We start from the raw sequence: 13,685 nt of genomic DNA, 5'->3' as shown, positions 1-13,685 counted from the left end.
AGACCACCCTGGGGTAGTAGTTAGTAATAGGTTGCATCAAAAGCAGATAAAACTACAAGAATTCAGATTTTGATCCAGCAGTTCATAAACTGTCCTGTTGCTGAGGACCACTCAGGAGCACTGACAGACAGATTGAGACATGTAGCTGTTGACACAAGACACACAACGTTTCCAGCTCTGATCGTCATCAAAAAGTCTGTGTTGAAATTGACACAAAACCTTTTTCCGTTTTTTTTAATCTGAGCCTCACACTATGACACCAGGTTAGTAGACGCAGAGAAAACACTAGACAAATGTTGAGACACGATAACTTTTCATGCTGTTACCATAAAAGACACCACTGACACCACTGGTTATGCCGACAAGACCAGTCCAGATTTCAGTTCACAGCTCTGATTTCTCGGGTCCACTCTTTCACTGTATACCTGTTCTCACCCCCTCGAATACAGACTTGGAGGGTCTTCCCAGAACAAGCCCAAAGATTTCAATTTTGTACTCTGTGTCCTCAGTGAGCTCAGTCATTGCAGCGCTTCGCTCTTCACCGCCCAACACCAGTTCTCTCGGTTGGTCCGAGCCCTCAGCCTGGCTGACCATTATGACAAAGGTGTCAAAGGCATCCTCTTCAGCTATCCAGGCCAGCTTAAAGCTGTCGAGGGCGACGTCAGACACTAGGAGAGCCTGCACCTCCGGTTCGTCCTCTGAGTGACAGGGGAAAGTCAGTTTTCCTCCTCTGTGGAACTTAAGAATGCTTTGACATTTGAGGAACATGGCAGTCAAAGAGAGAGTAGCAGTCTATGTGCAAATACCAGCATTGGTTATGTGGTTCATCATCAGTCAACAAATAAACAACCTGACTTTGTGGAAAACACAGAAGGAAGAAATGAACTTGAGGCAACAGAGGGTAAGTTGTGAGCCAAACAAGAGTCTCCAACTGCTCCTATTTCAGACCTAGTGAAATGGACTATAAAGCCACCATGGTTAGTAATGTTAATAAAGGATTAAATAGATGGACAACTGATTTAATCAAGATCATGAATGTGATCACAAAATATTTTCAGGAAATTTAATGAAAAAAACTATTCTGATGAGAGCTGCCACATTTTCTTTTAAAACTCTGGATTTTGGAACACCAGAGAGTTAAGAGTTAAGGTTGCGTCCAAACATATATGTTTTCATTTTTAGACTGAAAACCCATATCACATGCTGGTGTAAACAGGAATTAGTTTGACTTGAGTCGGATTTGGATACAAAATAGAATGCCCGTCAGCTTTGGCTCAAGCTTGATTAACTTTGTCTTTGGCTTGGATGGGCCCGGACAGAAAATTGTGGCCCGAGCCGCATTCTGCATCATCTGTCCTAAAAATATCGTCCCGTTCAGACTAAAACACAACCCCAGGGTTTTCAAACCTAAATGGTGCTAGCAGTGTTTTTAGAAATTCTTTTAAAAAGTCTGAGGCTGCTTGACGTGTCTTCATTGTCGTCACTCAAGTACGTCAGGTGGCACAACTCAATCACAATAGCTGTCTGAGCCAATCCATTATGCTGGTCTATCTTTTTTTTTCTAGCAGGGTTGATAAAGGTATTATTGACATCATTTTAGTCAGGAAATGCAGCTGTCTAAACTGCTTATGTAGTCAGCCTAGAGCTATCAGGACAGTTTAGAAACAGATGTTAGCACCAGTACTGCTAAATATTTGAGGGGACAGCTTGAAATTCTTAGAAAACAGCCCTGGTCTGATCACATTCTTGAGCAATTTTGTGAAGAGGTTTTGTCAAACAACACCTGCTCCCAAGTACTAGTCAACATCATTTCAGTACAGACATCTATGTGCATACGGATGGCAGCATGTGAATGTGGTGCTGTAAAAGCTAGTATTAAGCAGTCATTAGACACAGCTAATAATGGCAGTGATAGGAATAGAGGCTGAGAGACAGCAGGAGCCTATAGCCACTGCAGAAAAAAGCTCTGTTTCTCCAGAGGATGAGTCTGTTGCTGCTAATTACTTGGAGAAACTTCCGGTAGCGGCACAGATGGATGCATGGATCGGACAGAGCCTTTATAGCAGCCTCGATAGAAGTAGATATAAGGGGGCTCAGGAAAGCCTCAATAAAGCCCGGCGTCACTGCTCATTAAAACGCTACACCAAATGTGAGGGTCTCAGGGGTCCTTGAACTAGCCTGAAACCCCTTTTTTCATTGTGAGGGGAAATGCATGAGGCATTTGATGTGAGAAGAAGCAGTGGAAATGAGAAGCAGAGCAGACAAATCCCAGGGAGCTGTCACTCTTCATTAGCCGCCGGGCAGCTTTAGCTGGTCAGTGGAAGAGAGGGAGGGCCACATCCATCAGCTAACATGTGCTCATTTGCTTCTGATTTCACCCTCCCACCACCACCACTTCTTCCCTTCTTCTTCCCATATCCCTCCACTCTCAAATGAACCTGTTTTTACCCGAGAACTTTATTTTCCCTGCAACGTCGTCCTCAAGCAGAACGGGGATGACTACCATGCATAACATAATCAAATTAGTCAACACTTGTATTCACAAGTTGGAATGTTTATGGATTAAGTGATGCTAATGAAAATTGTTAAGCTGCGTCATATCCATTAGCATGCAGACAATGGGCCATGTTGAGTGCATGCCATATTCTGCGTGGCCCCAGAAGCCCCTGGCACCCCAGCTCCAGAGCCCAGGGGCAATGGCAGCATGAGAATGAAGAGCGGTCCAGGCTTGGGGGAACTGGGCATGCATACAGAAGAGAGCCCTCACACAAAGCGACAAAAGCGCCTAAGGGTTTTTTTTCTCTTCTGTCAGTCCTCCCATCTTGCTTCCACTTGACTGATCCTCATCAATGAAATGCTGAATGATAATGTCCGCATAGATGCTGACATAAAAAATATTGTCAACCACCATGAAACTGGATATTTTTGACCTTTTAGTTTGGGTAAAAAGGTTTTATTAGGGACCTCAGAAGGTATTTTGTTGTGGTTATGTTTGTGAAGGTGCTTAGAGGCAAGTACAAGGCATCGTTATCAGATTTCGGTTTTGCTGCTCACAGCCCTGTTATTAGGCACATTGTAATTCACAGCATGTCAATCACTGATAATGACTATGATTTGTGTAGTACGTAGGTAAACAAGAGCACCTGTTGTGCCCCAGTTAAACAGCACACTGACCTTTTTTATGTCTTTTTGCCTCCTCCCATAACAGACCAGGTGCTGCTGGTGTCAGACCGGACTGAAGAGGCAGACTGACAGCTTAAAGGTGGATCAGACTCAGATTTGTGGCAGGGCTCACATAGACAGCGTTATGTGTGCGTGCTGCTTCGGAGTATTAGCCTATTTCCCAAAGGGATACATGCATGATGGATGGCTGATGAGGGGGTTTTGTTTGGGGATTTGGATTGTGCACACTGTCTGAATGGCAAGGATATTTTGTTTACTCTGTGAAGATTAACTTCGACTGTAGTGGCAACGCTTATATAGACCATTTTGAAAGGTGCTCCCAACGCGGAGAGTAAACAGTTTGTGCTGGGAGAATGGGGGCTGCTTTAAAACATACTGAATGTATTTTTGGCCTGTTTTGAATATATATATATACAGTATATTCAATGCGTCAGTGATGTGATTTAAAGCTTATTTTATAGTTTCATTCATTTTCCATGGCTTTATAGCTTGTCTAAGACAAAAATACAATAAAACCAGTTACCGGTTTTAATGTTTTGGTTAATCAGTGTATGTCCACAGGGACAAACAAAATCAAGCCTCCATCCCCACAGGTAAATTCACAGATTCATCATATTATGGCTTTTCTGATTAAGTACTTCACCTGCAGTTATTTCACTTTTACTTCAACAATATTCTTAAAATAAAATGTATTTTCCAAACGACTCCTTAACACTGTTATTCTTTCAAGCTGCAAGTGGAAGTCAACAGTGCTAATTAGCATCTGATGGTGTGAAAGCAAATATGAACCACTGACTCTATAACACCAATTAGCAATGAACTGCCACACCAGGGCTCTATGAGAAGACCAACACCATTTTGCAACTGCAAGTAGCAAGAGAATAAAGTCCACATGGAAAAAAGAACACTGGTTAAGTTATTGCCTGAGCAGAAGAAGAAGGAAGCAAAGGAAAGAGGGAGACCCCAGCGATGACGGCGTTGATACCTGTGATGGTGTCTGCAAAAACAGGATCTAAGAGGGTCCCCCTGTACACCCCGTACAGATTGGCCCTGTACCAGGTGGCAGGGGAGAGGCCAGAGATGGCGAGGATGCGAGCATCAGCAGGCACCGTGTGGTTTTTCCACTCAGCACCCGTTTCTGCATCAGTAACCTCGATCAGAAAGGCCTCAAACTTCCCATCCTCAGCAGACCAGGACAGGAGGAAGCTTTCCCATGACACATCGCTGACAGTGACATTGGTCACCACAGGCTTCTCCTCCTCTGGGTGGTGACAAACACATCAACATGAAGTTACAGGACTGGGACAGGACACACAGACAGAATGGACAAAAAAGGTAAGACCAATACAGGTTAAAAAGATGATACTGGACTTTTTGGACAGGAACTGGACAGAAGACTGTAGATTTCAATTTTGAAAATAAAAATCCCGAATTGGTTTTGCATATTGGTCTTACCTTACAACACACAAACATACACAGATTGATGGAATTCCTCTGGTGTATTGGACCATTTCTTGTTGGTAGCAATTGTGAAACATATGAAACAAAAGAGACTTGAGCGTCTGCTCAACAGTGGATGAATCCTGCGTGAGAATATAACAGCAAAACAAATTATCTCTCATTTGTATTTCAATCATTAAAGGTTGCTGTCCAGAGGTAAAAAAGAAAAAAGACCTATACTTAGTACTGAGTGGAAATATTGCTTTATTTACACTACAAAAGGTCAGCAGGAACAATCATCATTTTCAGTGCCTGCCTATGGCCATCTCCTCTAAATTACCATTTGAGTGGAAAGACTTAAAGATAGAGAGCGGCAGGCAGACATGCTGATGCAGTTTGTGCGCATTAATGGCTGTGTATTAGCCATTAATGTTTGAAGGTGCAGCATAGCCCGGCCAGTATGGCAGAAGTACGCCGTCCACTTCAAACCCATGGGAAGGCCATGCAGGGCCACGTGCAGCTGCCTATAATTGGAGTCCATTGTGTGTGCGAGCATTGACAGGGTAGATTAGAAAGAGACAGAGATAGATGGCCCAGGTAAACATCAAGGCTCCCATTATCCTCTTTTCGCCGTGTGGAAGAGTGGAGAGCAAATGGATGTAGACAATAGGAATGTGATGGGTTGGGGTGTGGGTGTGTCGGAGGGCCGGGGGAGGGTTTGCTAGAATCAGCTGATCATTGAGAGCTCACATGGACAAGGACGATGGATTTACTGCAGCATGTGTCTGATGAGTTTCTAGAACCTTAAGTGTTGGCAGCATTGGAGTCAGCTCTTTGATTATAGCTGCAAACTTCTTCACTGAAGTTGCAATAAAGTCTGACCTTTTTTTAATGTATATATATAAACTGGTCAATACCTTCGAATGAGCATTTTCAAGACATTTTTAAAGATTTAATTAATATTTTATAACACCTATTTAGTTGTATGCAGATACGTTTTTAGTAATGTATTTGTCAATGACTAATCTTGTGAGCACCCATAAGTGGAGGCTGCTCTACTAACATAATGATAACGATTAATTAAATTATATATATATATATATATATATATATATATATATATATATATATATATATATATACTGTATATATATAGAATTATTCATAAATACTGTACATTAATAAACATAAGCTGTGTACTTCTATATTACTGTATAGTGCATTATAAACCTTTTATTAAATGTTTCTACACTGCTTCTAAATGCTACATAATTGGATTTTAAGCCGAATAAAACTTGAGATGGAAATGTTATTTGGAATAAGAACATTGTTATGTAGCCTTGTTCCAGGCTATAGGAAATTGAGGGAAAGGATAGCTATTCTTGTTTCGGTATCTTTATAAAACATAGCTAAAAAAGAGATTAATGTTAGCTCAAGTGAGAAAATACGTTCTGACTTAATGTTAAACAGTTGCTTTTAACTCCCATTTCCCAACTTTTAAGAGTCAGTAATAGGGCCAGTGTGAAGGATTAAGGCAGAAATGGAATATAATATTCATGGTGCATAATCACCTGAAACTGAGAATAATTGTGTTTTAGAATAAGCCCTTTATATCTACAATGTGAGTGGCTGCTCTGCCTCCTGGAGTCTGCCATGTTGCAGAGCCATGTTTCTACAGTAGCTCAGAACGGACAGACCACATAATGCTTCTAGAGAGGGCTTTCACGTTTTATATTACTCAAAGGCAGACATAGGTTCTGCTACATGGTTGGAAGGGGAGGGGGATTCAGTTGGTTGCAATCCTCAACATCATCGCTGGCTGTTACTAAATCCTACATACTGAATCTGTAAATTGACAAATGACCCCAAAAAAGCATCTTTGTCCCTTACCCAGTGGTATCTAGCCATGTTATTTTGGTTTTAGTGGACGAGCTTTAAAGATGTTCACCTGTAATGGATGTAATGATGTTTCATGTGTGGTGCTTACAACAATAAAAAAAAAAGAGGACCTCACTTTGCACAAACATTTTCACAGGGACAACGTTTTAGAGGGTCAATGTTTCTGGAAAGATATTCTGCATTTCAATTTTCTAAGTGTCTTTTTTCAACATTGTGAGCACCTCAACACAAACAGGATTCATCTTCATTGCATTGATGCAAACACAGAGATCTCAGACGCAGAGCTCTCTAAACCTGTCCACATGGCGAGATACCACTCAATGAAACCAGCTCTTTAAGCTCGGCTTCAGTTGATGTTGTCACATGCAGCTGAAGATGTGTGTTCATGACTCAATCAAATGATCTCATATCACTTTGTCATGGTGATATCTGCCATTTGATAGACACATGTGCAGCACAGATCACGTCAGTGCATGCAGGACAGTGATCTTACTTCGTTCATGCTTTCTGTTCATTGTTTTTCTTTGCACATGCACTCTCATCATATGTCGTGAGATGATCTTTGTGTCTCCTGTGATCATCACATTTTAAGACCTCAGGGGTGTTTGGTGCAGGTCACATTTTAGCTCAATTCTCATAATCGCTTCAGCGATTTTCAGGCACAAGAATAACCCCCAGCCTCCGCTCCAAACCTCACCTCGTACGCCCCTCCTCTTTCCTTCAATCCCTCCTGTAAAAAACGAGTGTGAGCTGTGTTTGCGCTTCATGTCTGGAGATGATAACGGCTGCAGATCGGCCAGGCTGTGGATTAGAGGGCTGCTGATTTTCCGAGACATTGTTTTAACAGGAGTCCCAGCATGTGGCCTTTTATCTGACAGACCCACAGTTCATCGTGGTCAAATCGCACAAAACCAGAGGGGAGCAGGGCTTACGCCAACAATTATCACATGAATGAACATTTTGGAGGGCGCACACATGTCCATACAAACCCCCAGCCTCCAACTGCACCACCCCCTACACACACACACACACACACACACACACCCTACACCCTACACACACACACACACACACACACACTCACACCCAAAGATTCACTCAATATCTATCAGTCTCTCAATCATACGTGCCACACATGAGTGCACCGACAAGTGGACATAAAGAATAGGCACGTGCACGCACGCACGCACTCACCCACCCCCACACACACACACACACACACACACACACACACACACACACACACACACACACACACACACACACACACACACACACACACACACACACACACACACACACACTCATACACGGAAGAAGTCTGTATTCTTCTTGGCAGATCCACAAGAATGCAACAAAAGACAGTTATTCCCAAGCTCACCAACTTTTTCCTCGCGCCGTATTGATTCTTGCCTGGAGCTGTGCGTTTAATGGTCACTCGTTACATAACCGAAAGATTTACTCGTGAAATTGTTGGCTTGGAGGCTCACCGACCGCAGCAAAGAAAATATGCCACAATCGCCTCATTTGTCTCTTCTTGTTTTAGGTTTTAGAAAGAAAAAAAAAATCCCACATGCTATAAATGAGCCTTGAAGGGTGGTGGGGTGGGGAGGGGGTGTTAGGTAGAGACAGAGTGACCAACATTCAGCAGCTAACAATGACTCCAATTCATTGCTTTAGTTTGGCTGCGGCACTGAAGGATAAAAAAAACCAACCTGTGGTTATTGAGGACTTCTCTTATTCTCATGGCTCATGGAAACAGTGAGCTGCATTCAGGGAGCCTCCACCTCTGACACATTTCACAGATACTGAATATCCCACATGCCAACTCTCAGCTTAGCTCCTAATACAGTCAAAGGCAAAGTTTTACCAGCTCTCTGGTTGTGTGTAGTAATCTGACTCATGTAAAGATATTGGTGCAGCTTTAAAATATATAAACTGCAGCCTCTCTTTCTACAAAGCGCTCTGGATAAATAAACTTTCAGTTCTTATAAGGATCATGGCTTTGAGTTAAAGTAACCAGGACAGTTTCCATGGTTTAAACTATCGCTATGACTATCACTTCAGGTAAGTGCGAAAATACAAGGTTTTGTAGTTTAGAAGACTCAATACTCTAAAACGAGGGAGGTGTTGAGATCCTGCAAAATAGCTTCTAAAAGAAATCTTATCTGGGTAATACAGAGCAAGGTATTTGAAATGTCAGTTTGACTGTATATGTACGTTTTCTCACTCTATAAATGTCAAGCAAGGCAATAGCGCTAAATCAGTCAAATTGCTTTTAACAATGGAAGGTGTGTGGGTGTTTTCAGTGCTGACCTGTGGGCGCAGAGATGGTTGCCGGAGCACTGGTCCTGCGGCTGCGCTCAGCAATGATACTGATGGTGTAGAGCATGCCAGGTGTCAGGCCCCTCAGGGTGTGAGACTCAGAGCTGCCTGGGACCACCTCCTCAGCCCTGTGGCCGTCAGCGGAGACATGGACCAGTCTGTAGGAGTCGAGTTTGGCCAGCGGGCGCTTCCACTCCAGCATAATAGTGGTCTCTGTCACCTCCGTCACAGTCAGGTCCTTGGGAGCATCCAGGGCTGAGGAGAGGGGGAGAAGAGAGTTTGTTTACGACACAGCAACATCTCCAAGACAAACCTTCTTAAAGCCGCTGGACATTTGTACATGAATTCCTCTTTCATCGTCGTTTCAATAGCACAATATCAATCCAACAAATAGTCATAGTTATGAAGCTGTTTTCTTCTCCTGCAACTATTTGCATAATGTTCACCTTTATTTAAAAAAAGATGAACTACTGGTTAGTTGGTCGGGGCAGCAAAAGACAGAGGCTGCACATTCATGGAAAGCAAGTAAATATGTTTCATACTAATAGCTAAACATAAAGTAACTGGAAAAAGACTTTGATTCAAAGAATATACAAAAACTCAATGTTTCATTAATGAAAATATAAGACATAAAAGACTGTGTGCTGAAGAGTTTTACATTTACTCCAGACTAGAATAGCGTGAAGAATGCAAGAGGACTCTACAGCCAACTTTCCATTAATAGATCATTCATTTCGACATAGCTGCTGCTTTTGAAAACTCTTACTCAGATTGATGAGCTTCTCTGGGAGGTCATGCATCAAAGCACAATGTTAAAGACATGCATATGGGTACAGGTCACTTTACGTTTCTGTAAAGAAACTTGCAAAAGGATGTGAAATCACTTTTCTGATGCGAGTTATAAATACTGTTTCTAGCCTGATGTGTGATAATTGAATAGAAACAATGTAAAAACATCCTAGAACTTCTCCGTATCCAAACACTGTGCATCAATGTTTGTGAACTTTCTCATCTGCTCGGTCAAAGTTGAACATTCTTGCTGCACCAGGTACAAGCTAGCTGTCTCTGTGTCTGGACTTCATGCATTTAACAGTATGGGTGCTTGGACCAGATGTGTAAGGAATTCTCACATTTCACACACCCAATGGAACGTATTACTTTGTCACATCATTATGAAATATGGAGAATAGATTGCATTTATATAAGGTTTGTGTAGTGTTAACGACCACAGAGTGCTTTATAGTCCAGTCACATTTACCCATTCATACAACACCCCTACATGCTGTAATTTTGACTTCTGACGGAACAGCTGTCCGAATCCAAAAAGTATTCAGTGTTTTGCCCAAGGGCACTTTGGCATGCAGACTGAAGGAACCAGGGATCAAACCACCGACCTTCTGGTACGTGGAAGACCTGTTCTACCTCCTGAGCCTCCATCACTCATGATGTCCTGCTTAAAATGTGACGGCGTCAACACCTAATATGTCAAAGTGTGTCTACCTGAAAAATTCCAGTGAGCTCCATACAAACTAATTTATTTCAAATGTGTGGCTGCCTTTCTGAACAGTCAAATACAAATCCACCTCCACCACTGTCAATCTGCATTGCCATTTAACTATGACTAAACAATAAGCATTTCCCTGACAAGTTTGCAGAGGATGCCAGAGCAGTTCTACAATAAAACCTGAAGCCATTTCTGTGCACCTTTGGATGTAATAAAGAAAAGTCTAACTAAATTGTGAAAATAAATCTGGGCTCAGTTGACTGTAGCTGTCAGTGCTGCCAGGATAATACACTCACTGTCATGCTGAGTTGCACAGTTTGGATGCAGCTTGTTAAATGTGAGGAAAACTATGCTACAATTGTGCAACAGAATGCGATATTACCAGTCTAAATTCTCATTAGACAGATATTTACATGCATGTGTAAGTGTATACACATGCATGTATGTAGCTAGAGTGTATATATACATGCACACACATATGAGTACTGAGTATGTGAAAGCATCTCACCAGTCACTGCGTTGGTGGTCGTGGGTAGACTCTCCCGCTCATCCTTCACCGCTGTGACACCCATCCCGTACTCCGTGCCAGGTCTCAGGCCTGCATAATGGCACAAAATAAAAACACTGTGACACGGAAATAAAAAGCAGCGTCATGTTTGGTTTGTTCAAGTCCACTGAGGTGTCACTAAATGAACGATGGGGAGGCTCTGTAGTCAAGTGGCCAGCTGTTTCATCTAATGGCTCCGGTGCCTGTGGCAAATCACAAAAAGACTCTCATGCGGCTTGATTGTATAATAGATCGCAGCCTAATTACATTTCATGGTGAGCCTGTGCTCGCCGGGGAACATCAGCGCTGTATTTGCATTGATGGATCTATAGGGCCCTTGTCGCAGAGCAGAAACACCACTTGCTATGATACACCAGACTGTGGTGGCCCTTTGGTCTCCACAATTAAGCCCTCTATCGGCCTGATCGCCTTTAATTCCTTTATTAACTCCCACAGAGGTCATCACACAGAGTCTTACAGCATGAAATTACACCTAATGCCCAGGAAACTCATTATCAATAAAATCATGAGCGTGAAGGCAATTACAGATAATAACTGCATGAAAGAAGTGCTGAGGTGTGTGTGTGGAGTGGAGGGGGACATCGGCTGAATGGACACAGTGCTTTATTTCCATGAGACGGGCCTCCCAAGGACAAAGAATTGGGTCGAACAAAGACACTGTTAGCCTGTTTTTGGAAGCGTTTTTTGTTGTTTCTCATGGCGTCTAATCCTGCCATGCAGCAGCGCACGGTGCAGAAACAAACACATCCGCCTCACAGCATTGGTTCATAATGTCTTGGGTGCAGACAGATGAAAAGGCGTCCACTTGTTCTGGTTGAGCAGGATCTCTCAGTGAAACAATCCACAGTGTTATTCCATTGGTAACCTGAATGCCACCACTCCCCCCACCCCCTGGGTAGTTTTCTAATAAAGTGGCAGCTTTGTAGACGGGCAAACATTTCACAACACCAAACAAAGACGAGCCACTCTGGAGATGAGCAGGCTGAATAAAACAGTGACCCTTTAACACGGAGCAACTCAAACACAAGCCCAAAGCATTAGATGAATAAACACCTCACACTGTTTCTTTTTTTATTTCCTCTGGAGCTTTTCAGACATGTCATTTGGACACAAAGTGGTAAGGAGCTAATTGTGGACTCAAAGCAGACAAAAGGAATAAAACCTCTGAGTTTGTACAGTACACGGTCAAACAGTCCATTGGTTTTGCTGAGCAGGACATATTTGTTTTGTATTAAAGCAGCGATCAATACCGGCCACGGCCTAATTGCATGGTCACATGGAGAGTAAATAAGTGAGTGAGTGAGCGCAGGGCCATAAATTAATTAGGCCCCCTGTTAACCGGAAAGTCCTTGATTCTTTGAAATTGGAAAAACACCAGAATAATGTTGCTCCTAGTGAAATGCCTCGATAAATAATAACATATCTTGGTAGCATGCGATAAAAGAGTATTACTAATGGCTGTCATGCTATATTAGGTCCCTCATAAGCAAAAAATTAAATAAATTATATATATATACACGTACAAAAAAATATTTGGGCCACTTCAGGAAAAAATCTGAGATTTTCCGAATAAAGTCATAATTTTAGGGTCTGTCATTTTTTAGGAGTAATATCAGAAGATTACCTTTACCTCACCTCTTTATTCTCATAATATTACGATTTTCTTCTCAATATACAATATTAATATTATAACTTTACTTTTTTATCCTTAGAACTTTTTTCTTCAATATGGCCACAACACGCCATGATAGTAAAGATTATTATTTGGTAGCAAACAATTATTTTTGTCATGTAAACATCAGCTGTGATAGACCTAAGTAAATGCTTTACTATATTTGTCTGAAAGGGTGAACGTGAATGCAGGACACAGTTACAAGTGATAAAGTGAAGATTTATTGGGGAGATGATGATGGTTCAGGCAGGCGAAGGCTGAGGGAGAAGAGGGAATGGTGGTTTGCAGGTCGGCGCCAAACAAGGCTGAGCTGTGCGCCGGGCTGGAGGACGGGTCAGTGGAGACAGAGCTGGCAAACTGACGAGGCAGGAGGCTGAGTGAAGCTGGTTATGGAGAGGTGTGTTGTGTGGTGGACAAGAGAGTCAAGCAGACCAACAGGCAAACATAAAGGGATCCTGAAATTAGAGGTTACTCAGAGAAAACTATAAATCCCATTTGAATTGTGTGTAGATGTTTCCACTGATACCCTCGAATCTGTCAGTACGTTGTACTTCCTGATGCACAAAGTCATAAATCTGAGACTTTAATCTCAGAGAATTTGAGGTTAGAAGGTTTTGTTTTCATAAATTTATGACTATGTCTTTTACTCGGAACATTACCTCTCCTTCTCCGGCTCCGTAGTCTTTTTTATTTTTAACCTACAACGGCTCTAATACGCAGTCATAAATGCCTTTATTAATGGTCGTGGGAGGAACTTTAAACTCTGGAATGTTCTCTTTGACTTTGCTGTCATCTTCTTCCTATAACTACATCAGTCTCAGAGACACAGACCTCCAAGTGCTCGTAAAAATAAATCTCATACTTTGATGAATGAAACAGACCAGGGCTCAAGTTGTCCATGTTAACATCTCACTTTTAATGACTTTTGTGAAAATGCATCACAAAGAAGGATATTCTTGGTGAGGGAACCTTAAGGAAAGTTGGCCTGATTGTTTTTCCTAATGGGAGAGGAGGTGTTCTTTTATTTATGTGACAGTTATGAGCCGGTGAATCACAGTAAAGTGATTATTGGGTTAGACACGATGCAAATCTTT

The 13,685-nt window shown here is 42.1% G+C and overlaps 1 protein-coding gene across 4 annotated transcripts in view; it reads right to left on the bottom strand.

The window, feature by feature from the left end:
- tncb (tenascin Cb) overlaps positions 1–13,685 on the bottom strand; it is a 45,970-nt gene that overhangs the window by 8,024 nt on the left and 24,261 nt on the right. For 2 of the 4 annotated variants that reach the window (XM_047341094.1, XM_047341095.1), the window contains exons 9-12: positions 10,860–10,949; positions 8,839–9,102; positions 4,169–4,444; positions 426–698 (exon numbers count right to left, since the gene is read on the bottom strand). In XM_047341094.1, coding sequence (XP_047197050.1) covers positions 426–698; positions 4,169–4,444; positions 8,839–9,102; positions 10,860–10,949 — 903 coding nt within the window. The remainder of the gene's footprint in view (positions 1–425; positions 699–4,168; positions 4,445–8,838; positions 9,103–10,859; positions 10,950–13,685) is intronic. The other 2 variants (XM_047341096.1, XM_047341097.1) reach the window with 2 other exon arrangements.

The sequence above is a fragment of the Hippoglossus stenolepis genome, chromosome 9 (genome assembly GCF_022539355.2).
Source record: "Hippoglossus stenolepis isolate QCI-W04-F060 chromosome 9, HSTE1.2, whole genome shotgun sequence".
Taxonomy (NCBI): Eukaryota; Metazoa; Chordata; class Actinopteri; order Pleuronectiformes; family Pleuronectidae; genus Hippoglossus; species Hippoglossus stenolepis.
This window is presented reverse-complemented; position numbering and strand designations above follow the sequence as displayed.